This window comes from Numenius arquata, chromosome Z (assembly GCF_964106895.1).
Source record: "Numenius arquata chromosome Z, bNumArq3.hap1.1, whole genome shotgun sequence".
In the NCBI taxonomy this organism is placed as follows: Eukaryota; Metazoa; Chordata; class Aves; order Charadriiformes; family Scolopacidae; genus Numenius; species Numenius arquata.
In genome coordinates, this window is record NC_133616.1 from 16345847 (window position 1) to 16373099 (window position 27253).

Here is a 27253-nt window from a genome sequence, read left to right on the forward strand (position 1 = left end):
GGATACTGAGAGAAAAATGAAGAGAACAAGGAAAGTTGGGCCAGAAGTGAGGTGACGCACGATCGCTGCAGGAGATGGGTTCTGCAGTATCTGCCTTTAGGCTTTCCAAAGCTGAAGGATCTCCACAGCAGGAAAGGTAGTGATCATAGTGATATCTAGTGTCAATCTACAGCACAGATATCAGTGATTAATACCTGCATTTAGAAACCTGAATGTAAATAGAGTTTCCTGACTGAGTGGCAATGCTGTGTCTGACACATTAAAGCAAGTTGTTGGTGCCAGGATTTTCTGAGTAATCATTTTGGCTTTGGCAACTGTTCTTTCTTCCCACTTTCTAAGCTCAGTTGGGGTTCACATAACGAACCTCTCTTCTCCCCCTGTTTTCCCACTGCAAAAAGCAGAGAAATGTGTATGTCATAATAATTTTAGGGAGATTATGTATGATTGTTGGAATGATGGCTTGACTGAGGGCATGTACAAAACTCTTAATTCATTGTGTCTTGAATGTCCAGAACCTGCTAACTTTAAGTGCATATTGGAAAGCTTCTAGAGGAGAAGGAAATACTGTTATAGATGGCATGTAAGAGCATTTTTTGACTGACCTATGTTTCTTTGATTGTTTTAAAGAATCATCACTGTACTTTACAGTGCCTATTAATCTTTTGTTAATCTAAATAAACCATAAAAACTATTGCTTCTGCATGAATGTCTCTCAGGGAAATGAGCCCCTCCTTGACATAGTATCCTTAAAGTCCATGCTTTTGTCAGAAGTGGAGTCTTCTTAGGCTTGCTTAAGACTAATATAACAGTAATTCTAAAGACCTAGGTTGGTCTTCAGTTAATTTGAATGTTTCCTCTTTGTTTTGCTCAGTCAGGAAATGGCTGTGTTTTCAAATGAAAAAAATCAGGACTTCCCTCTAAACTCCTCCTATGGTCATTTGAAAAGACTGGTTTATGAAAAGACATTGGAGGAAGATGGGAAACAAGCCAGTTGAGAAAGGCCCGTTTTTTAATAGTGATCAAACTTCAAATGTATCACTGGAGCCTATATTTGAAGTAGTGAGAGGAAAATCCCCCACCACCTCTGCCTGTGACTCTTCCCTTACTAAGCTCCGAAGCCAAGGACTGAGAGCACTGGGTTCTCACAACAAGGGGACAGGTGTGAGAGAAAGTCAAGTTCAGCAGAGGACACATAAAACTTAAATCACTTTTGGCAGTCTGTCAGAAAAAGAAAAAAAAAAAAAAATATTTCCTTTATAAATCTGTCCACTGTGCTTTTGAATACGATTGTTTTGTCCAAATCTCCTCTGCAATAGTAAAATACGGATGAGTCTGGAGGCTTACTTCACGCCACTCAGCGCCGTACAGATGATCAGAAGATTCTTTTAGGCTCATAGCCAGATCACAGAAATAAAAGCTAAAGGAAAATATGTATTATTCTGTTAAGCTAAACTCCCTTCTGAGTCATAAGTGCTCCCCGTTTGATTGTTCTCTAGTGCTTTGTTCATCCCAGCTCTGAATCGCCATTACTTCAGGGGGAGTGGGGGTTGTTTTTCCACTGCAAACTTAATTCCATCAGTCTAATATCATTGGCACGATTTCTCTCTCATTTGGTATTTACATCATCCTGAATTTCAGAGTAAGTTTAAATGTATCCAGCTCAGCAACTTTCCCATTTGGGGAAGAACATCAGATACTCCCTGTTTGTAACTTTTAAGTGTCACATACATTTTCTTTCGTGTACAAGAGTCCAGCTAGGATCCAATGCATGTGTGTCTAGTTATGGCCTTGACAATTGCTTGGTGCTCTTGTTAGCTGGTAGTTTTTTTCAAAGAAAAATAGTTCGTAAATCAGCAAGATTTTTACATGATATATCACAATATTGGCTTCATTTCTGACAATGAAGAGTGGAGATTGTTGCTTTATAAATGCTATTGAAAGGACAATCCTGGTAGGTCTACAAGAACTCTACTTAAGCAGGGGATAGAACTGTTGTCACAGTCATTTTCCTTTTGAAACCCACTAGAAAGGATGCTCTTGTAAGAGCACTGCAAAACTGCAAAGACTCGTTTTGCTAAGTTTGAAGATAAATAGGGGGGCAAACAATACTTTTATTCTTCTCTAGTTTTTAAAATTTCACTGGATCTTCTTTGAAGCTGGTAACTCATAGTTCATGATTCATTGCAATAATAAAGTTCTGAATTACTGAACGAGTAAACATCCTGACTACAGTAATAAAACAGACACTCTAAAAAGCACAGGAGAAATACTGCATGCCAGAATGTTCTAAAATACTCAAATAAATCCAGTCTTCCTTGGGACTCAAGAAAAGATATTATGGCCCAGATATGCAAAAAGAGTGAAAATACTGTATGAGCCCCTGGATACTTCACAGTATCTGTAAAGATGAAATTGGGTGGTTCTCATCATGAAGAATTGTGAAGAATCAGAATGATTCTTAGTCTTCAGGTATTCAAAGCCACATATAATTTTTCACTTGTCACTGTGACTGATCAGAGTTCAGGAAGTAAGTCCTCAGATTGCTCTGAGGACTCAACTATTGATCTGTGCGTGTGCGCTTGTTGCATCGGGTGGATCTTGTAGCAGGACTTCTCAGAGGAATCTCTAAATGACAGGTCAGTAATAACCCTTGGAGTTTCACTCCCAGTGTGAAAGGTAACAAATGATCCCCCTAGGAACAGCCTCTGAATGGTTTTTGTCTCCTTAGTTTTTATATTGATATATGGTGAGTGTAACAGGGAGCTTCCCTCTGGACTGAAGAATAAGATTCCTGCTGACCTGCTGACTTTTGGGAGTTTCCTCCAAAGACATTCAGATATTTGTTCCGTGGATAGAACTGGCATTTTTCCTTCACTTACTTCACATGACTTAAACCACACCAAATTCTACTACTTCAAATTTCAAATGGAGATTGATGATTTGTACTCCATTAAAATCTCTGTAGAGTATGAGGTAGGATTTTTCTCCCATGCATGCAAGTGTTACTGCACATAAATCAGGCAGTCATTATTTTGAAGATTGGTTAAAATCTGCGGGAGCCAGAAGTAGCTTGAAAGTTCAACAAAGGGAAGTACAAGAACTTACAGGTTGACTCTGGTCTCCCAAAAGCAGCATGAATTAAAAAGACCGAATGTCAAGAACAAGGCTGGATTGAGGGCCAGTATCTTCATGATTTACTTCATTCAAATGTAACGAGGGTGTGGAGGGGGAATAAATAACCCAAAACATCAGGATGCATTTGTGCATAACCAGCACTGTTTCAATGATGAAACACAGAGTTTGGGAACATCGTGTCATTGGTAATTGACAATACACAGCTGTGTCTGTCTGATGAAACCTGGCAAATTCATGGCCCTGCTTTTATGGAGCACTGATTATAGTGGACCTAATCATTGAAACCTTGTTAGATTTGTGAGGAAGACCTCAGTCTTTCTGTTGCACTGTCATTAATCTGCAGGTGTCCTTAAACGGAGGTGCACTGCGTCATTGCTTGCTTATTTCTTTTCACACTGTCCTTACGGCCACCTGCTTTCTCCTCCAGTGTCTTACCTCAGTATCTCTTTTGGGTGATTCCAGATACACGCCATTTCTTCTTTGCACGTACATATCCTGATATGGATATGTATGGTCCTTGCCAGACCAAGAAATTGTCATCTTCACTAATTAAACTGAGTGGCAATGTGATGGCAGGTTTGCATCAGCTCCCATGCTTCATTTACAGTTTGTCAATATTATGTTTCTTCTGCCTTTGCCTCGGGTCTTTTGCTACCCTTTTCTGTCTTGCTCTTGTACACACTTGTGTGTCCTCTTGTGTTGCTCTTTCCAAACATATCATCTTCTTTTTTCGTCCTTTTTTCCTCCTGTGTCTTTCCCCTTCTTTATCTTGTGCTCCCTGCTCTTGCTCCCTTTTTCCACTCCCACTGCAGATGTTAGCTGTGCTGTAACTTTTCCTTTGTAAACACTCTCTATGTTGTTCTCACATTGGTGCTCCTGTTGTTTGCTTTCCTAACGCCGCCCGACGCGGCGATGTGCTGGCTGCAGCATCCTGCCTCTGCCTGGCTCCGGCGCTCAAGGCTTGGACCCCCCTTGTCCCCTGGCCAGACCAGAGCATGGCTGACCTGTGCCGAGTACTCACTCCAGTGCTGCCCAAGTGGCCCCACCGCACAGCTTCTTGTTTGTAGGAAATGAGCGAATGTTAAAACAAGGGAGGTAAATTGTCAGATTTAGCCCGGACCATCATGATGTCCCCTAGCATGACTTTTCCGTGAAGGTAATTGTAAAGCTGCAGTTTTTAACCTGGGTTCGCACTTAACGGTCTTATTCCCCAGATCCTCTGAGTATTTTCCTCTTAGATTTTGGGGAGGTGAGTGTCAGCTTGGCACCCGGTGTGGGGACACTAGATTATACTTCAGTTTGTGCTGGTTCTAGGCACTCAACTCTGATGGGAAGCTGCAGCTTTGGAGGGGCTGTGTCTCAGCTAGGACATCCTCTCACCTCTGTGTGGTGGCTTTATTGTGCTGTGTGATGGTGAGCAGTGGGCTTGCTTTTGGATAGCTATTAACTTTGAACTGGGCTTCAGACTGGAAATACCTAATAAATGTGCAGGAGAAAGAAGAATGTTGGAGATTTTCGTCAGTACTCTAGATTTGTTTGCTCTGAGAAGGGCATGGAAGGCCTTTTGTGATGTTTGCTTATTGCACATGCTGTTTGCCTGTGGGACTGCGTTTGTGCTTCCATATTTCCTCATATGCCCTACCACATAACGTTAGCCAATATTGAACATCTACAGCAATGGCTGTAAGATAAAAGCATTATTCATTATTATTTTTATACATTCTTGAAAATGTAATTTCAATTTGAGTAACAACTATATAAGCAATTAAGAGATAATTGGAAACGGGTTTGTTACATTAACTGCCTTTCATTTGCAAATACTGTGACCTCAGGCTGTGCTTCCCTTTATATGCTATATATATCAGCAGCCCAGTTGACACAGCTTGCCTGTTACAGAAATCATGTGATTCCACCACTGCCCATGGGAGGGCATGGTTTGGAAAGCACATGCCAAAGACCTTGGAACATGGCAGATGTCCAGATCCTCGTTCATCCCTGTAGTGTCTCATGGGCAATAGTACTGAGTAATGCTGCATGATTGTTTTCCCCCCAGTACTGAGCTTTATTTACTTCATTTTTGTTTGTACCCTAATGGATGCCACATCAGTGAGCCACATTGATTTCTGTTCTGTGGACGCTCAGCAGCACAGAGAGTGTGAGAAACCGTGCAGCCATTGGGCTTCAATGCTGTGGAAAAGCTCAGTGAAATTCAGTGAAAAGCTCTGCTTCTGCAAGGCTTTTACTCTTTTAACTATATCAGTCTCACTTGACAAAAAAAAAAAAGAAGTTTGTTCTGAAAGAGAACAACCTGAAAGAGAAGAGCCATTGCCTCCTTATTCAGTGTTACCAAGCTCCAGGGTTGGGTTTTTCTTATTTTTTTGTTCATTGATTATGTTGCAAACTTGCTAAGAAGTCCTTCTGCCATTTCCCAAAACACAGTGCAGAACCCCCATCTCTTCTGCAGGGATGCCCACATATTATTGCTCAAAATAGCACTCACCGAATTAGTCTTCAATGCAGAGGTGAAAACATATTCCTCTTTCATGTTCCTCAGCAAAACACCCATATTTATCAAGATCTATTAAAATATTTAGACTTACCATGGGCAAAATATTCCCTTATACATAATTTCCCTTCAGTTTTCACTGCAATATAGCATCTTAGAATTATCACACTTCATTTTGTTTCCGTTGAGTACTTTATGCAAAAGGTTCTTATTTATTACTGATGTGAAAGAAATTATCTTATTTTCCCCAAAAAGTTGTTCCAGAACTTTACTGTTGGACCTTCATGGACAGGTTGTACCTAGAGCAAAATCTGAGTCAGACTAGCAAGCAGCCTAGCAAGTGAGGAAGTGACCTGGATGTTGTCTCCACCTACTGCATCCCACTCTCTGTATATGTGATGTCTGACAATTTATTAGTACTAGACTGTACCTATTTAAAATGTCATCCACTGACAGCAAATGTTTTTCATTTTGCTGCACAATTTGAACGAATCAGAATTTCCTGGTACCAGAGAAATCAACCTGCCCTTATTAAAGTAAATTGCCCGACATTTGTTAAGGTTGGTGGTTTTGGGAGCAGAACCTAATTGATAGAGTATTCACTTTCAATGCACAAATTTGAGCTACAGTAAAAAATACTTCAGGTCTTCGTAACTTAAAATTCCAATTTTAAATGTAGTTAATTCCCCTGTTTACGTTTCCATTTCCATCTTTGTCTATTATATTCTAGCAATATGTTTGTCTGTGCTTTGAGAGTGGATTGTATGAAGTTATATACTAATGCATAAGGTTTCTTCTGCCATTGATTTGCATATTGGAACATGTTCTTCTTCTGTAAGTTTGAGTTTGCCGTAGGCTTGATAGATACCATAAGTTTTGATAACTGATAAGTCTACATAAACCTTCTAAAATTACCACAACCAGAAATACTAAATTTTGTTCAGCAAAAACATATCCTCTTTTTTTTTGTTGTCTCTTTAGTTGGCTTGATTTTTTGGTATTCATATTCTTCCTATTATTTCACCTACCTAAGTCCTATACTAGTAAGAGATGTTTCTGTATTACTTGTGTACTGCTCCAGTGTTGTTCCTGCAGAAGTACTGGAGCTCTGGTGGCAGTAGGTGATGATAACTTATTTTGTTATACCCCAGTCATGAATTTCAGTTCCTTACTCTTCCACACTCAAGGCTAGCTCCTCTTAACATTAAATTTTATTAGAGAGACTTTTAAGCAAAAAAATCCACAACAAACCAACAAACAAAAACAAAACCAAAAAAACCCAAGGGAACTTCATCTCTAAGGAATCGGCCTTCTGACACCTCTAAATTTTTTGTTTTGAATTCTATCTCTATATAGTTTCCAGTAAGCTGCAGTTACGGTACCGCATTGAAACTACACTAAATGGCAAACTGCAGGCTGGTGACCCACAAACAAATGTAAGCAGAAGAGATGGCATGTCTGCGTTCCTGATTCTTTCCATAAACCACACTATCGTTTTAGCTACTGTTTTGGCGCAGTTTCTTCTGGCTGAGCCAGAATTTAGACCATGGCTAATCTGTGGTCATAACATAATGAGAGCAGAATGCGAAGAGATTTTACCCTTTTGCAGCAGAGATGTGCCAGCTGAACATTTACCTTCTTCCTAAGGACTAGGAACTTTTCTACAAAACTTCCGTAGTAGTCACAGAGGAAGCCACAGATTTACCATTTTTTCCCATGTTTTCTACTGTTCAATCTGCGTATTCAGCCAAGCCATTACCTTGTATGAAGTGAGAGGTTTTATTCGTGACAATTTGACCAGAACTTATTGGATCAGGTAGGAAAAGAGCAAGTGTGTATCCATGTTTTGTTTTGCTTTTCCAGGCTATTTTAAATCTCAGTTTGACAGCCTTTACTTTCAGTACCCTGCTGCCTTTATGCCTAAATGCATTCAGCTGAGCTATTGTGTTGCTTTATCACATTCTGGGTACAGTTTGTTCAGGAGATGGAGCTCACACAGGGTCCTGCACAATGTTGATAATTGACTTGTGTGGGAAACAAAGAATTCGGGAGATCTACCCCACGAGTGCCAAACCTTATACAAGTCAGTATGACAAAGTTTCCTCCAGTCACTCATGAAGGCTAGAAACTTGAATGGAAACTGGAAACAATCAATCAGAAGATAATTGTTCCTACAAAGGGAACTGTCATATATATATATATATATATATATATATATAAAATAAAAAATGGTAAGCCAAGAGTATATGAATCCCAAACAAAACTGCTCCCTGCTGAAAAATTTCTTTGCCTGTTGAAGGAACACTTGTGAAAAAAAAGAATTAAGAGAGCTGTCATGACGAAATGGAAAAGAAAGTGGGACCTTAGGGATAAATTCCTCTGAAGTTAGGGTGTAAGAGACGAAATCTTAATCTGCATTCGGTGTCCATTTCTAATCCTCTCCATTGTAACTGATGCAACTTCTGGCAGTGTTATAATCCATTTCCTAGAAGGGTTTGTACATCTTACAGCCTTTAATTTAGCTTGTGTATAAATCTGGTGAATTCAACAGAATTCATTATTCAGACATTGTAGAGCCTATATCTAAGATCCTGCTGGACCTTTCAAAATGTAAGTGAAATTTGATTCTGTTCAGTTCATTTCATCATGTTAAGAAGTGACAGTATGACTTTATTTACCCCTGGAGACAAGGACATGGTCTGCATGGGCTTTAAATACTGTATGTTCTAGCTATAAATATGGTGCAGGCATCAACAGAAATATTGTAATTTAGGAGGGTTTCTCAGTATATCATTTTCTCAAATTCTTAACGTTTCAGTAAAAATAGCTGTATTTGTTCTCTGCACGTAGCTGAAGATAGAAACAGGAAAAGCCATAACATGTACTTTCTTGCACACTATCTGTTTATAGAAGGGAGAGACTCATGTCTTGTTGATTATAGGTATTATGCAATTGAGGCAATTTTACCCATGTCTTTGAAGTAAAGGCACACATTTTCATTTATTTTTCTTTGTTTTGGTTTTATACAATGATTTGATTTTCAATTAAATGGAAAACAAAGTTCAAATTTGAGAGCTGGAACATTCATACATTTAAAAAGTTATAAATGTGATACTTTTCTTGAATCTTTCATTCTGTTTTATTTTGGATCTGTTATAACAGTTTGCAATTTCATAATGATGTACTGTTTTAAACAAAGATTTCTACCATGTGAAAATTGCTTTGTGAATGATGTAAAAATGTGTAAAAGCTCCAATCAAGGTTGATCAGAAGCATTTTGGCATTTAGGCCAAAGCTGTCAAATATTGAATACCATACCAAACAAAATCAGACACAACAGTAAAAACATTTTATTTCAATATTTTCTGAAAAACAATGGTGTTATTTTTTCCATTTGCTGCAGCACTTCATTTCAAAATTTGTTTCAATTTTAAAAATAAATTTATTTAAAGTTCAGTGAGATGGAAAATGCTGGCTAAGAAAGAGAACAAAACCATTCTGTTTAAGTCTTTCCAATCAAACATCAGTCATTTTAGGTTGGCAAGAGGAATTCTAAATGCTTTGGTGGGAGGAGGCACAGGTGTAAGCCACCCAACTTACAAAATCTCCTATTTACATACTTAAGTTCAGGCCTTGTTCAATGTCCAAAGTGTGAAATGAGGCAATGATATGGGATGAGCAAAATGGCAGTTCATAATGTTCATGTATTATTTAGTGCCTGATGTAGATGCTTTGCAGTGCATAATATAAAGCACACAATTTGAAACATTAAGCCCAAGAAATAGAAATAGCTCTGGTGTTGAATGGCTGTGTCTGTCTGAGCTGTAAATAAACGAGTCAACATGCAGGAAGGCTACAAAATCCTCATGCGTAGGAGGAAGCATCTGGTGCGTGTGGATGTCTGTACCTTAATACTTTTTCCTACTTCGAGTGTAAATATTTTGTACCAAATACTATCATAGCATCATAGAATGGTTTGGTTTGGAAGGGACCTTTAAAGATCATCTAGTCCAACACCCCTGCAATGAGCAGGGACATCTTCAACTAGATCATGTTGTTCAGAGCGCCATCCAACCTGACCTTGAACGTTTCCAGGGATGGGGCATCTACAACATCTCTGGGCAACCTGTGCCAGTGTTCCACCACCCTCACTGTAAAATATTCTTCCTTATATCTAGTTGGAAATTCTGATACTCACAGTTGTGATACTGCAAAAATATTTGCAAAGAACTTCGCATGCAACGTCCAGTAGCATCAAGTTGTTCCCTGGCCAGGGATCATTTCACTAATCATAAACACCTGACTAATATCTACATTTTAAGTGCCTTATGGAGACATTTTCTTAAATAAATTATCATATTTACCATATAGTCAGTGAAGAGAGGTAGACACTTCTGTGTGCATGTGGTCTCTCTCTGGAAAGCTTTCCAGGCCAAATAGGAAACATTGGCATTAGACCCTTAAAAATCAGGAAAAAGTTAAGTACTTACTTTGAAAGCAGTGAGTCATACCCGCAACTTTTGTTTATTTTTCTCACAAGGGTTGATGAGGCTGACTAATTGTAGCAGTCATTTAATGGCCCTACGTCATTTCAGTTTTGATAAAGAACAGAAATTATGAATATAGAAGCAGCGTGTGGCAGAATAGGCACATGCTTAGAGATGTCCTTATCTCTCTCAGAGCAAGGTTATATCTACACAGTATCTCATACACAAACCTGAACTTAGTTCAAGGTAGTTGCTCTAATGAGTTTGACATATTGCAAAACTGCTCAGCTGGGTAAACACTAAGCTGTGGTTAGTCCAATACCAAGCTCTACGGTACCACGCTTTCCTTAAAGCAAGTGCAGGGCTGATTCAGGTATATCTATACTGAACTAGTCAAACAGAGTATAACCAGCTGGTCAAAAGAGGTGATCACTCTGCTGTAATCAGCGTTGGCATGGCCCCACCTTGAATATTGTGTGCAGTTCTGGGTCCCCAATTTAAGAAGGATGTAATGGTCCTTGAACGCATCCAGAGAAGGGCACCAAAGCCGGTGAGAGGGCTGGAAGGAGTGTCCTGTGAGAAGCAGCTGAGGACTTTGGGTTAGTCTAGGTTGGAGAAAAGGAGGCTGAGGGGCAACCTCACTGCTCTCTGCAGCTTCCTGAGGAGGGGACATGGAGAGGGAGGTGCTGAGCTCTTCTCCCTTGGATCCAGTGACAGGACGTGTGGGAATGGTTCAAAACTGCACCAGGGGAGGTTTAGACTGGACATAGGAAGCATTTATTTACCAAGAGGCTGCTCAAACACTGGAACAGGCTTCCTAGAGAGGTGGTCGATGCCCCAACCCTGTCACTGTTTAAGAGGCATTTGAACAATACCACTAACAACATGCTTTAACCTTTGGTCAGCCCAGAACCGGTCAGGCAGTTGGACTACTTGATCGTTGTAGGTCCCTTCCAACTGAAATAGTCTAGTCTTTTGAACTGTATCTGCAGGGCTGCCGGATCCCCACACTGTGTGTCAGGCTGTGATACTAACACTTTACACTGCACAAAGAGAGCTTGACCCATCTTTTAAATTTGGCTTCCTACAGGTATAGTCATCTACGTATATGCACATAAGAAGAATTTAAATCTTGCCTCATTGTACATAAGGAATTGGAAGACAAGTTAATTATTCATTAAAAATGCTGAGTTTCATTTTAACAGCATGTTAGTCTGGCTTATGGATTTGTTTAATGTGTCTCCTTTTGTCCCCTACTATTTCTCCTGACAGACCTCCTACAGTGGCCACAAATCAGCAAGTGCAGATCACCTGAACTGGAGACATTTTCATGCTATTGGACTGATGGAAATTTTTATAACCTCACCGCTCCAGGAACAATACAACTGTTGTACATGAAAAGGTAATAAAATTGAAAGAACAAAAGAAGGAAGAAAAGAGAGAAATCATATATTTTGCTGTGCCTCTTAGCTTGTTGCTGTTAATTTTTTTGCTGTGATATGAGCCATAGTGTTTTTAAGGGCATAAAACTCAGTTTCAGTGCATATTTTTCAATGTCTTTTTTTTTTGTTATTTATTAAGCATTAAGCAATCAGCATTATTTGGCAGATAATTAAGAACACATTCTTATTAAATTCAGGTCCAGGTTGTAGAATCAAAACTGAACACTGTATGGTTTGGGAAAGGAGTTTTTAATAGGGAACTTCAGTTTATTCCTTATCAGCCTAACTTGCAACTGTGAGATTTGTTAGAACTGTGCACAGATGCGGAGTTTGGATACAAGCCTCCTTCAAATTGAGGTTTTATAAAGCTGCCATTGATCAGTTGCTAGATTGAAGTCTGAATGTGCAGGTCCAGGTGGAGAGGCTGCTCTGAGGCTGGGGATTTCATTGAGCCCTGTTCAATTCTGATTCACATTCCACTTAAGCTTTTGTAATTTTCGGGTTGTTACAATGATTAGCCTGAAAGAGGACATAGACATTACCAATAATGGCTATTAAGAAAAACAGGCCTTTTGTTCACAGGAATAGGAGGATGTGAGTTTCTGTTCCGTCTAATGTACTGCATTTCAACCTTTTTGATCCACAGACACATTCTACAGTGATGATACATTTGCTTAGCAAACTTAAGCCTGATGGCAAGGCTGGCTTTCTTACTTTCTCTTCTGAGACCTCTTAGAAATGAATAAAAGGAATCAAGTTAAAACCACTATTTAAATGTCAGTGTTTAGCTGACAGTTGTCAGTGGCGTGTGCCACAAGGGTACAAACTTTAAAAATTAATTAAACTCTACAATAAAGCAGCACATTGAGCAGATCACATCTTCGTCCTAGAAATTAGAATATTTCAATAAAAGATGTGAAATAAAAGAATTGAACATCCACATTAAAAATATTTCTGTTTCCATATGCAAGCAACATTTAAGGCTCAGGACTGAACTCTGCCACCAAACCCAGTCTTCTACTTAACAGAAGCAATAGTATCTAACCTCATACACCTTTATCAAGTCCTGACTCTGGCAGAGCTACGGTATTTCCTTTAGAAAAAGCCTCTGGTGTCATCAGCTAAACTTAGTGGCAGAAATGCTTCTTACTCAATTTATGGAGCATCTGCCTTTTTACTTCATAAGCACCCATTCCAGTATTGAAGGCTATGCTTGGCATAAATGATTTAGCTTAATCCTCCTTCTGTACAGCTTCAATGGCTCCTAGTAAGAAAAGGCATTTATGGTATATTTTTAACAAACCAAGATTGTAATTTTTGAGAAGATCCTTGTTTGGTCTATATTTGGGCTGAGAGGTAGTATGGAGATAAAGAACAGCAGCAGTGGGTTTGCTTGCTGTGAGATTTATTTTTCTAAAGTGACATCAGAAATAGTGAATAAATGTCTGTCACTTTTCCTGTAGATGATTTCTAACAATTTGGTCATTCCCATTGTGCTTTAACTGAATACTTTTTTGGTTTTGAACCTACTGAGTAGTTTCACCCTGGGTGTATGAAAATGACCCTACACAAGTAGCAGTGTTTCTCATCTGAGAGTTCATGGCACTCTTTATAACTCTGCCGGTTTGTCTTTTTAAAGAGAGGAAATGAATGTGATATTTCCTGCTGCAATTCTTGTATTTACGAAGTACATTAATGAGCTTTTGAACAAAGTCAGAATGGAAAAACGTAGGAGGTTTCTTGCTAGTAGTTCCAAGCCTGTGTTTCAGAAGTTCTGTATTCCAAGGAATTTAGCCCATCCTCTCTCACCGCTGTATTTCTCTTCCCTTCATTCACATCCTGCAGCCCTGGGTTAGTTTGTGCCAGGTCTCCTGCAGCATCCACTCTGGGGCACTTTCTGGTGTGAGCAATCAATGCTCCAGTGCCTACGTCCCAGTTCAGCTCCCCAGGGCATCGCTCTCCCCTGTCCTTGGCTTTGCAGGTGGTGCAGGACTGATCTGCTGCAAGCACTGACTTTCCCTGTTTCAGACCTCATTATGCAGATGGGCATCTTACTGCAGTTTAACTTTGCCTGAACAACAGTTGCTTAAACATATATCAAATGAACAACAGTTGCTTAAACGTATATCAAATTTACGTGGGTTTGTGCCTGCTGGTAGTCATTAGCACCTACCAGCATCGCGAGGTGTGCTCTCTGACTGTTCTTTTGGAAGCAGCACCCAAAGCACAGAAGTGCCACTAACACTACATGAGAACCTAAACTCCTTTATGCAGGTTGCTTGGATAATGTTTGGTTTCATTGCAAATTCAGGCTGGATGGGGCTTTGAGCAACCTGGTCTAGCAGAAGGTGTCTCTGGCCATGGCAGGGGGGTTGGAACTCAATGATCTTTAAGGTCCCTTCCAACTCTAAGCATTTTATGATTCTATGATAAATCACAATCAATATTGACATGTTTTTCTCACTTCTATAAAAGTTATACCTTTTCAACATTGCATCTGGTAACATCTATACTTTGTACTTTCTAAGATCTATAAATCTCTCTCTTACGTATATTACATTTTTGTTGTCATTCTAGGAATGATGAAGACTGGAAAGAATGCCCTGATTATATCACTGCGGGAGAAAATAGCTGTTATTTCAACACATCCTACACCTCTATTTGGATACCGTATTGTGTTAAGCTTGCCAATAAAGATGAAGTATTTGATGAAAAATGTTTCAGCGTTGATGAAATAGGTATGCTCCTATTATGCATTTTACCTCTATATTTTTATATCACAATAGGTGTGATGCTGTAGGCTTTCATATTATTCACACTGTATTTAAATTTTCCCTATCAGAAAGATCAGTTTCTAAAAAATACGATATATAGGAAGGAATTTAGGAATTTGGTTTTGTAATGTATGTAATGTGATCCACACAAGAAAATATTGCCAACATTGGAAAGAAGCGGAAAGGATAAAAGCAAATATGTGGCTTCTCTTTCTGAATACCAGTGGTCTCTCCAGTGTGTGCAGACGACTTTACCCTTGCTGCCACTCTGAGCCCTTTCTAATGGATGCTACATACCCTTGTTCAGTGTAAGCAAGGATGGCATCAAAATCTCGATTCTGCAAAGTTCTGGAACAAACAGGTTTTTGTTCCTGGATCAACACTAATCTACAAAATCAGGATGTTTAGCATTTCTAAGCTAGACTTTATATTTACTGCAATATGCCTTATGACTGTCTGGAACTTTGCAGATGTTATTGCTTGTTCTGAGCAGTGGTGTATGTATATGGAATTAATTTATTCCTGCAAGTGACTGTAATACCCTCTGGTCTCTTTGCTTCAGCTGAACAAAATTAGATTGATTTTTCAGATACCATCTATTTTTTCAATGTACTTCTATTAGTACTAAATATTAAATTTATCTTTCTGTGTTATTCCAAATATTGTTTTTATTTCTAGTGAGAACTCTGAATTTAAATTTTGATGCAGAATTGTTTATGTCTCAGTGTTTTATAAGCTGCTATTTGGAAATGTAGTGTAATAGGTAATATGTTCTTAGTCTTCTTTATTGTCACTCAGGTGAGATTTATGCAGAGCATGTCTACTGCCAATGGCACAGTGCCTTGTTGTTACCAAACTTGTGGTGACTTTGCCATTGACTCATAGGTTTAGATTTTAATCAGCAAATATTTGGTTAATATGGTTTTTTGGTCGTTTAACAGTGTGTAGTAAGAATGATCATTTCACATTGAAAACTGGCGGTTTTATTTTAAATGCTCTGTTTAAACAGTATTGCCTGATCCTCCTGTCCACCTTAACTGGACTCTGCTAAATATTAGTCAGACTGGGATCCATGGGGATATTCAAGTAAGATGGGATCCTCCACCAACAGCAGATGTTCAGAAGGGATGGATTACTCTGGAGTATGAATTGCAGTACAAAGAAGTTAATGAGACAAAATGGAAAGAGGTATGAAGCAAATATTATACAATAATCATAATACAGTGCAGGCTTGTTCTGTCCCTAACACGTTTGTACTACTGTGAAAAGCAACAGGTTTGTAATTCCTAATTAGATACCTTCAGTCTTAAACAATATACCCATATTCTTCTGAAGTTTTCTAGCAAACATTGTAACTTTATGTGTAAAGATAGTTGACACACAGGACAATAATAACAAATGCTGGAATCCATGTGTTAGATTAGAAAGTATAGCAATAGTCAGATACATACAAGTTTTTTCACAGATAAAATGTTTGTCTATTTTTTTCCTAAACCTCAGTTATTGGAAACAGTGAATGGTATTTTCAGCAGTTGGAACAGGAATATCCTTCTTGTAAAATGTCACCATGTCAGTCCAAATTCTTCAGGGTACCTGTAAAGTTATAATATGTATAATTATCATTTCAATAGATTGAAAAAGAAAGAAAAGCTTCAATTTATAATTTAAAATTGGATACAATAAGCAAACGAAAATAATGCAACATAGATAAGACATACAGATTTCACACCAGACAGACAGAAATGAGAAATTCATGGCTATATGGATAGTCCATGAAAATATAAAATATATATAACCCAAATCTTTTAAGTTTTCTTTTGAAAATCAGTTAACTTCCCATGCAGTTACTTTTCCTGTTATGGGGAAGAAATTGCACCCACCTTAAGCAAATGCATCGGCTAAGTGCCGGTCTGTCCTGGCATTTTTGCATACAGAAAACTCTTCCTGAATACCAGTTCGACCCAATACAAACATCGTTTCAAAGCAGAACCCTTCCTTTCTTATTAATATGAACTGAGCTAACTGACAGAAGGAAAACAGATAATACTGTTATGCATCTGTCTTAATCTACAAAAGGCAAATTTACCAATTGAAATATAGTCAAGCTCATTTCCTTGCCTTCATCTGTGAAAGACCTTGGACCTCTCCTCACCTCTGATCCTTCTCAATGTTCACTTTTTCTGTTTATCCTACTCCTTATTAGTAAGTCTACAGCCAAACAGGACTATAATATCTATAACGTTTTCCTAATACTTGTCTGAATTTCTCTCTATACTGGTTTAAGCTATACTTACTGTACAGCCTCTGTACTTTAAAGCCTACGAAATGAGTTAAGTTTAGACAGTAAATCAATACTCCTTAAGAACTTGAAAATCTGCAGAGTATTTATGGGATTTACAAAAGCAGGTAGCAATACAGATACCTCTTCAAAAATGCACATTTTTTATTTTTTATAAGCCTTTAGGTATCAATCATATAAATACTCTAATAAAGCTTTGTTCTTACTTCAGTATCATCAATAATTCCAGCATGCCTCCTTCTCAGGAGAGCAAAGCTTGAAGATCAGTGTTCTTTCAGAAAACAGATAAGGAATTTCTGAATACTATGTACTTGCCTCAAGAAAAATAGTACTATAGATTATGTTGTACTGCGGCTGTATATGTTGTATGTTACTGTGCCTTTCAGCTTAAAAGCACAAACATGACATAATTCCCCAAGACAATATCAGAGCACAAAAAAGAAATTTCTGAAAAAAATCTTGGTCTGGCCTAAGACAATAGCAAAATTCTGAATTGGAGCAACAATTCTACTCTTTGCATTCTTTGCTATGAATATTTTCTGTAATAAGTTTTGAAGCAGTAAAGAGAGAAATATATAGTGATACTGTTATTACTAGTTTTTTACACAAAGAATAATCTTGGAATGTTTAAATATACCATAATGCTTTGTACATTCTGATATAAAAAACTGTTACAAAAATTATAAGCCTCTCCCATACTAAGACTTGTTTGTAACAGTTTTTAGATGTTTTGGGATGAACCTGTTTGATTTTTCATGTATATCATTCTTTTTTTCAGTCCATTCACTAATTGAAAATAGATAACTTACGATTGGAGGACAACTAAAACATTAATTAGTAAAGTATTACAACAGTAAGATATAGTGATAAGAGGATCAAAATTATTTTCTGAGAAACTTCCTAAGAGTAGTAAAATCCCCACCTTCATATAGCGGGTATTCATGAGACAGAGCCAAATGTAATCTGGTTTACAATCTGAAAAAACTTGCAATTTCAGGTACACAGCTACAGTCATTTTACCTCATATTTTTCAGGGCTCTAATTTAGCCTACATACTGCTTTTTCCAAGTGCCACCGTTACTTGGGGTATGTAAAATTTTGTGTGGTCCAGCATCCCTAAGAATCTCCACTCACTGTCTCAGAAAGCAAAAAAAAAAAGCCAAACAAGAAACACAAACAGCCTACCTGTAAGACTTTAGTGAACTATTTCTATGTGGCTTCAGAGCCGTTCCAACTGGATAGTCTTCATATGTTAAAAATCTGTGTGGTGTAGAGCAATGGGTCTCCAGGAACTCATGCTTAAACACTAGCAGAGAAAAGAGGTCCATCTGGGATCACTGCCTCCTCCATAATCTGGCTGGTTGGTTCTCAGAGCACTTGAGTCTGGAGCCACCAGGAATCAGAGAACTCCACAGATCATACCTACCAACAGAATGTGTCTCAAGTTTAGATTATGCAGCTACAAGTGATTGTATTGTTGCAGCTTTCTTCAAATCCCCAATGGCTGCTCTTTTGCAGGTACTTTAATTCCTAGCCCATGATGAGTTTTTCCAGTATCGTCCTTAATTCTGAAGTAAAAGTAGAATATAACATCTGCCACGTGGATTTCTATTTTGAGCATATTTTCCGTATTTTTATATACTTCCCTTGGGCTGTTGGAGCTATATAGCTCCTCTATATTCTCAGAGGAATAATAGAAGAGAGAGATTTCACATATTCAGACCTCTGATGTGACTTCCTACATCATTTGATATGCGGCAGTATCTAACCATGTTGCAGTTAATACTTAATATAGAAGTCTCAAGACTGACAGTCTGATTCCAGCTCTCACAAAGTCTCCTTTATCACATTTTATATATAGCTGATGATATGGGGAGCTGTGCAGTGTCCCCCAAATAAATACATTTGTAGGACACAATACATCTGGTTAGCAGGCCCTTAAATCATTTTTCATCTTAAAATTAATTCTGTAGTGGAGATTGCACTACTTTTAAGACTTCCATGTTATTTTAACAAAGGTTTTGGCATTTTGAAGTCAGTAATGTTGTGTTACAACAGTAAAATGGATTTACAACTTTATAAGATCAGTGGGAGATGTTCACGCCACCTCCTTATGGGATGTAGCTGAGGGCAGCTGCCTTTCTTCACTGACTGTATTTACAGAGAGCTTGGATGCTCTGCATTTGGTCCCCTGAATCACAGCAAAGCCTGATGGCAAGTAAGTTGAATGTAAATGGTGTGCATGTTCTCTGAACTCTTCCTGTGGTATCCTTACAGTTCCAAGTAGCAAAAGCACCTTAAAATGTTTATTTTTGAAATCAAGAAGCAGTGTAAAACTGCCAGTACATCTCAAACAGATAAATCACAGTCCTTCTGTCTTTACAGTTAGAACCCAGGCTCTCAACAATGGTTCCACTGTACTCTCTGAAGATGGGAAGAGATTATGAGATACGGGTGCGATCAAGACAACGTACCTCCGAAAAATTTGGGGAGTTCAGTGAAATCCTTTATGTATCTTTTTCTCAAGCAGGCGTTGAATTCATTCATTGTGCTGAAGGTAAATGAGCAAAGTGCAGCAAAGTGTTTTTATAACCATGCTGTCTTTTTGTCTTTTTGGTATTGTTGGGGAGTTTTTTCTCCTCATTGTTGACGTTGTATGCTTGAATAGATTAACAATTCAGCCTACTACATGAAAATCATTTGGTGAGATTGAAAATGTACAAGTTCCATATACAAGTTCAGAAGTAAACTCAGCAATACTATTTTACTGCTCATCAGAGACCAAAACTACAGACAGCTTTAAGAATCAGAAATAGTAAGTGCTGTTACACATCTTAAAGAGCCTAAAATACATTTAAATCTCATACTTCATCATCTAAAATGAGCACTCTGGTAGCGAAGAGAAGAATTATCACTTCTATTGAAGTGTTATACTGCTGGCTAAGTTTGTTATCAGAATAATGTGCTTTTCTGATCTGCCAAATACCATCAAGGAAAGTGAGTGTTTTTCTGATTCTTGCTTCTGTTTGTACTTTTTGTTTTTTCCAAGTGCTATTAAAGACAGAAGAAGAAACAGCCATTGAGCACCACATTTTTTTCTATTAAAAGAATGAGACGGTGCTTTTTCCTAAAGCATTCTCAGGTCTGAGCTACTAAATTAACTCTTCAAAATACGAGCTCTTCAACAAATTATTTTAACAAGCTGCTTCACTTCATTTTCCAGGGTATTAGTGAAGGTGTGAAATAACACCACCGGTAACTCTCATCTTTCAAAATCTTGCTAGAGTCCCTTTTTTATCCCATCATATTACTAGTTTTCATTCCTACTTTATCTAAACAGTTCATGTTCTGGATTTTATTAACCCAAGCTGCATTGAGTTGTCAACGTTTTCATATGGACAGAATTAAAATACTATGAAAATCTAAGGGCATCCTACAAGCACAGTTTTCTTCAATCACTGCAACCCAGATTCTGCAAGTTGATCCATATCCATACATCTCACACAGTGGCAGTGATCTGATTTGACTGAGAATTTATTCTTGCTTGTTTTGTATATCACCTTTAGCAGCACAGAATTAAAATATAAATTTTCTGCGTATTAAAAATTCAAAGTAGTTGAATTCAAATGCAAGATTCTAACTTTTTGAAGCAGCTGGACATTCGCAGGTCTCACTGACATGAAAAGGAGTTACTGGTTCTCCACTAAAATAGGGGCCTGAATAACACAGACATATACAGATAGGATTTTATTCATGCCTGAAAACATGCCCAGTCAAAATCTAAGCTGGGAGCACAGGGCTAAAACTGGTACCTGAATTTTATTTTATTTTTTCCCTCAAAAGGACGTATATTTATGTTCATGTATAGAATCCTAAAGCTTTCTGTCCAGTATTCCTTGCCCAAAAAATGAGTGATGAATGAAGTTTCAATGGAAAACTTAAAATTGGGAACAAATGAGAAGAATCTAAGACAACAGCCAAAATAAATTTCCCTATACTTTGTATTCTACAGTGTCAGCTTAAGTATAATGGAATTGGCAGTATTTAAAAGATAAAACATTTCATTTATCAGCATTGTTCTTCAATCCTACCAAATTGCATTTCTCAGTGACCTAAAATCTTTCTAGCCACCCGCAAGGTAAATAAAAGGGAAAATTATTTATTTTTCAGTTGATGTTTCGTAACAGAATTGATGTTCAGCCTTTAGGAAGACGAGCAGTATGGTTTTTGACACCACTATATTTTAGTTCTAAGACAGAAGAATAGTTTGCCTGTGATTTATTATACTATTAATAATGTTCTCTCAGCTTGGGCAAACATGCAGTAACATGGTCTGCGGCATTGTATGCCGTCAGGTCTACTGGTAGCATGTTCCAAGCAGGGAAAATGTTCTTCATGGCTGCTTTTGCTACATATATTGTCTGAACTAAGAACTTGTTCATACTTAAAAGCTCAGTCTGTTTTTGCAAAGAGTCTCAGCTGACTCACAAATGTAGTATGTAAACTGTTGAGACCAAAAGGCTATTTTTATTTCTGCTTAACACAGAACTTTCACATTTAAGTAACCAAAACTTCTCCTATCAGTTCTTACCACTTTAGAATCCTCAGGCGGTGAAAGAGAAGGTTGAAATTAAAGATGCAACAGAGATGCAAATTCCTGCTAACATGCTTTTGTTCTGTTGTTTCAGAAATTGAGTTTCCATGGTTCTTAGTTGTTATCTTCGGAGCATGTGGGCTGGCCATAACAGTGATCTTGATCCTGCTGTCTAAACAACCGAGGTAGAGAGGTTTTATTTGTCAGATTTTATGTACTTGTAGCTTAAAAAATAGGGTGCTTCAGTTTTTTCAAATCTGGGGGACTAGAAACTATTTTGAGGATTGTTGTCCATTCTCATAAGCCGTATGGACGCTGACGTGTGTAAGTACTGGGCCTTCAGCAGTAGGAACATGATTGTGTTGACAGCTGCTCTTCCTTTTGGATTGCAGAACATTTTATTCTACATACAAAGTTAATTCACTTAGGCTTTGAAGGGGATTCTTTTTTAGTACATTCAAATTTTGAAATACTTTTTTTACCCACATACCGTTCAAAAGTTTCACACAAACTTGTGTCTATGTATTCATTTTTGTTCTTAGAGTATTTCACTAATCTCTATTTCTTCATCAAGCCAAGGGAAAGAGCTTGAGTCATAGAGCAGTATTTGGTCTCTGTGGATAGACTGCAGCTCCTATAAATAACAGGAATAAAATAAAACAAAGCACAGGATAAAAATGAAACATGTAAAACATATATAAAAGTGACACATATGTAAAAGTGACAGAATGGTCTCAAAGTGATTTCATCCCCTAATATGTGTGTTCAGGGATAGGTTTTGGCAGAATAATTCAGCTTGGATGTCATACCCATACTGTCCTAGACTATGGAGCAACACCATGGTCCAGCTCCAGTGTGCACACGCATGTTGTCAGTGGTCTTGTATATACACTTCAAAAATGAGCACTGAGGTGTTTTGCACATACCAGCATAAGGACAAGTCATTGAAATGAAAACAATATGGTGCAGTTGGAGCAGCTCTGAAAAAATAATTTAGGCAAGCAGCACTATGCTTTGGCAGAGCTTAATTTCAGGAAGCCACTCCCTGCAATAGCATCTCGGTCCCAGAGTTAGGAGCAAGGCTCCTGATACAACGCAGGACAAAAGCTAGATGTGTCAGAGTGGGGCAAGAACAGCTCACATGTGGGACCAGGAGCTCACTGGCTTGGTCACCAAAGGTCCTGGGGGCTGAAGCATGTCTCTGATCAGAGCTCAGTAATATCTTCCATGCTAAGCGTGACTGCTGGAGAAGGCTTTTGTCTACTGAGGGCCCTTCATCTGGAAAGTTCTTTCTGGACCTGTGGGCCTGCACCCATTGCTTCAAACTGGTGCACGTGGTGGTAGGAGGGGCAATGTCTTCTGCAGAGGAGCAAGCTGCATGGATTTCCCATAATGCAAAATATCCAGGCTCAGCTTCCTCCTGTATCTGAAAAGATACCAATTCATATTTTCCTCAATTCTGATCTCAACAGGTCTGAACCAGGCTCCCTAGGACAGATGCCACAGGGTTAGGCTTTTAGAGTGGAGAGACACAGGCTTGAATTATGCAAGGCTAAGAAAGGAGCAGAGCGTAGTTCTCCCTCCTGAATAATTTCTCCAGGCAGCGAGTGGTAAAGTCCTTTGTTTTGTTAGAAGCAGTGCCCAATCCTGTCAGAATTGCTGATTTGTGGTTTCAACTGTAAGTGCAAGTTTTAAACTGGTACCCTGAGAGCCCAGACAGCGCAAAGCTGACACAGCCCCTCCAGGGATTAGGTGGAAAATTACTGGATTTCTGGTGCTCGCTGAGGCTTGCTGAGCAGAAGTTGGGGGGTCTGCCAAAAACAAAAACAGCTGGGGAATTTAGGCCTTCCATAGTTAAGTAGAAGGTGCCTAAATTTTTCTCTAGCACTCCTTCAGACTCCTCTGACCCTCTCCAGACATCACCAAGGTCACTAACGATGCAGCAAAAGTAGTATTTGGATTCAGATCTCCGATTCCCACAGCTTACTTTCTACAACAGGGAAGTAACCCAGTATAAAGGGAAAGTTGAATTTTCCTTTTGGGAACAACAGTTTATCTGTTTGTAAAAAGAGCAGGGAGGTAAAATGGAGAAGACAGGCATGACCAACTAATGCTGGATTATCTTTAATGGAAAATCATCCTTCTATTTGGGTTTTCTTTTGGGTTTTTTTGTCCCCTCAAAGTATTAGAAATTCACTTTATGAAGGATTAGAACATGTATTTCCACAGTATGTACATGCACAAGTAAGTTACTAATCCTTTCTCTATAAGGATAAAACACTGTCATTATTATGTATTACTCGTTACATTAATAATTCAGAAAACAGAAGTATCATAGAGATGGCAAAATACTAGCCTAAATTTTTGCAGCTGTGATTCTGTTTTGTTTATTAGTAATTTACTCGTTTCACCAAGTCCCTTTTTCTATTCCCCTATATTAAATTTTTTGGACTTACACAAGACTAGTGTGTCCCTGGAAAAAAAAAATCAGGAAAGTCATTCTGCACACGGAAGCTTGTATCAGGTTCCTTTGAAAATTATGTGTAAAGGAAAACCATTGGCAGAGCTCTAGGAATTTTCGCTCTTTCTATAGAGCATTAAATTATCAAAGACCAGACTCCAAAATGGATTCCTACATAAATGTGATGTCAACAAAGAAGGTTGCAGAAACCCTTTTTTCTTTTTTTTTCTTTCAATGAGAGAAAACAATTATTCTTTTCCTTAGGACTATTTGCAATTGAATCTTCAAACATTTCCATTTTGAAGTAATTAAGAATAAATGTAATATAAGGCACTCTTCTTTCTAACTTCTTCAAAAAAGGACCACTGTCAATTAAAAGCCATATTTTTTTTTCTTCCAGGTTAAAAATGCTGATTTTTCCTCCTGTGCCAGTGCCAAAGATTAAAGGGATTGACCCAGATCTCTTGAAGGTAATGTTGTGCTCTAAAATCTACAGTGGGAATCACTGTAGTAGTAGCAGGTGACAATTGCTTTCCCAGACAGAAAAATTTTGTGTGAAAAAATTATGACATGGGGAGAGTTGCCACAGAATTAGCTTTCATAAAACAATTTAAAAACTCCTTGCAATTATTACATCAGCTACAGTTACCTTTCCTTAAGTTAACATCATAAAAAACCCAAGCATTTTTATTATTTCCTTTATGACATTCATTTTTTCTTGTTTTATAGAAAGGAAAGCTAGATGAAGTGAACTCCATCTTAGCCAGCCACGACAACTACAAGACACAGCTATATAATGATGACTTGTGGGTTGAGTTTATTGAGTTGGACATAGAAGACCCTGATGAAAAGAACAGAGTCTCAGATACTGACAGGCTCCTGAGTGAAGATCATCTGAAATCACACAGTTGCTTGGGAGCAAAGGACGATGATTCTGGACGGGCCAGTTGTTGTGAACCAGATATTCCAGAGACAGACTTCAGTGCAAGTGACACGTGTGATGCCATCTCTGATATTGATCAGTTCAAAAAGGTAACTGAAAAAGAAGAGGATCTCTTGTGCCTTGACAGAAGAGATAATGATGAGTCACTTCCAAGCCTTGCCGACATAGACGCCCAACAGCCGCATATGAGTACTCGGTCCGAAAACAGCCAGCCGTGGCCACCTTTTGCAGACAGCATTGACTCAGCTAGTCCATCAGTCCATACCCAGCTAAGCAACCAGAATTCATTGACAAATACTGACTTCTACGCGCAAGTGAGTGATATTACTCCAGCAGGCAGTGTTGTACTTTCACCAGGGCAGAAATCCAAGGTGGGGAGAGCACAGTGCGAAGGCTGCACGGAACAAAGCTTCACCGTGGACAATGCCTACTTCTGTGAGGCAGATGTGAAAAAATGTATTGCTGTGACTTCCCACGAAGAGGACGAGCCGCATGTTCAGGAGCAAAGCTGTAACGAGGACGCTTACTTCACCACAGAGAGCCTTACCACTACCGGTGTTAATCTTGGAGCTTCAACAGCAGAAACGCCAAGTTCAGAGATGCCTGTCCCAGACTATACGTCCATTCATATCGTTCACTCTCCGCAAGGCCTTGTGCTCAACGCGACAGCACTGCCTGTGCCAGAGAAGGAATTCAACATGTCTTGTGGCTATGTGAGCACAGACCAGCTGAACAAAATCATGCCGTAGCTCTTCTTTGACTAGGTGCGTGCAGTATTTCACAGCAAAGAGTCAGCTCGGGCTTGTATGCTGAAACCAAAATGAAGTCTAAAAGTTTCTCGTGGTTCTTAGAATTTTATCTGAAATGTTGCAACATGAAATATTCATCAAAATATTCCTATTGTGTTCTGTAAATATTATCTATGAATTTGTCTTGAGACTGTTTTACTAGCAGTGACTGTCTTGTTCTTGTGGGTGTTGATTTTTGTGATACTAAACATTGAAATTACTATGTTTAATGTACAGTAAATCATGCATTTTGATAAAGCTAAAAATCAGGTGGTTTAAAGTCTAAGAATTTAGTTAAAACCATGCTGTTGGCAGAGATCTTTATATCAGTAATTTGGAACTGAACATAGAGGTGAAAAAACAAAAGTAGCTTGAGTAAATAACACATCTATTTTGATTTATATAAATTAATAAAATATATTTTAGTATTTTAGTCATAAAAACACAAACTTTTTCTATTACACTACACACTGTAGTTCAATTATGATGACCCATCGAAGGAATATAATTGCTGCAATCTTAAAAAGGAGTTTTCTGTTTTATAAAAGTTTTGTTCGCAGCAAAAAAAAAGAAATAGATTTTTACAGAGCCATTTTATACCTCCAAAGAAACCTGTAGAGAAATTTTGAAGTATTGTAGAAACTTAAAGTAACTGATTCTATTACTTTCTTATGGTACCTAATATAGAAATATACATTAAATTTAAAGTTTTGTAGAAAACTTTAAAATATACAAAATATTTGGGCAAATTACTCTGTTCTTCATCAGATTCTGATTAATGCTAATAATATACTTTTTTATAAGCAAAATTTTGTTGGCCACAGTGTTAAACAGTGTGCAACTATACTTTCACTGAAAATTTTTGAGAACACGTGAATAAGCTCTGGTGATTTAGCAGCATAATCTCTCTACATTTGACCAACTTCTGAAGCCCTCCTACAGCCAAAGGTATCTCTACACTTAACTAGTTTGCGCCACATAAAGTCTTGATTATAGAAATAAAATAAGGACTTCAGGAGTTAGCCAGCAGCTCATTTTTAAAGTTGTAACAGAATTAAAAAACTTCAGTGGAACACGGGAATTGAATACGGTATTGTTCAAACGTGGTTTTTTGTTTTTGCAGCCTAACAGCATCTCCTCTGACCGCGTTAGGCAGACTTTCAGAAGGAAAGGAGAGAAAACTGAATCTCAGTGGGAAAGCTCTCTCTGTCCTTATGTATATTAGGAGCATGGCGGAGCTCTGCAATGAACTTTTATTCCTTCAGAAGTTACCTTCCTTGGCCATGGTTGCAACATGGGAGGGTTCTTCTGAGGAAGCAAATGGGGATCTTCATTTCTTTTCTCTGACCTGAACAGAGGTGTGTGAAGCACAGCGAGTGCAGGTCGAATGCAGGTCTTGCTCATGCTGTCTCCCACTGAACTCACTGATGCTCTCTTTGTGACCAAGGGCTACAGGACTGGGCCCAACTCTTGGGTGGGATTTTTAAGTTTAGCACGTACTTTATGGTAAATGTGCATTAGATATTCTGCTAATTTGCTGCTATATTTTTCTAACAGCTACATTATTTAGTTTCATATAAAATTTCATAGATAATAGACACTAATGCAAGCAATGCCTATGTGTGTGTTTGGAAGAAGTTTCTTACTCTGTTTCTATTGCCAAAAATAGTTAAATACCTCAATCAAACTCAGAATGTCATTTTGGTACTTTACTGGTCACACAAGCCATTATACGCTGGTCAGAAGATGTGTCTTTCAGTTTCTATTTAACTTTCCTTATGTCAGTGTTTTGTTTGTTTTTCTCAAAGTTTAATAAATGTATTG

The 27253-nt window shown here is 38.2% G+C and overlaps 1 protein-coding gene across 1 annotated transcript in view; it reads left to right on the forward strand.

Moving 5' to 3' along the window:
• The window catches only part of GHR (growth hormone receptor), an 84853-nt gene extending 57600 nt beyond the window's left edge, over positions 1–27253 (forward strand). The window contains exons 3-9 of the mRNA XM_074165865.1: positions 11401–11530; positions 14148–14308; positions 15354–15532; positions 19029–19200; positions 21332–21422; positions 24099–24168; positions 24428–27253. Of these exons, the coding sequence (XP_074021966.1) occupies positions 11401–11530; positions 14148–14308; positions 15354–15532; positions 19029–19200; positions 21332–21422; positions 24099–24168; positions 24428–25390 (1766 nt within the window). The 3' untranslated portion in view covers positions 25391–27253. The remainder of the gene's footprint in view (positions 1–11400; positions 11531–14147; positions 14309–15353; positions 15533–19028; positions 19201–21331; positions 21423–24098; positions 24169–24427) is intronic.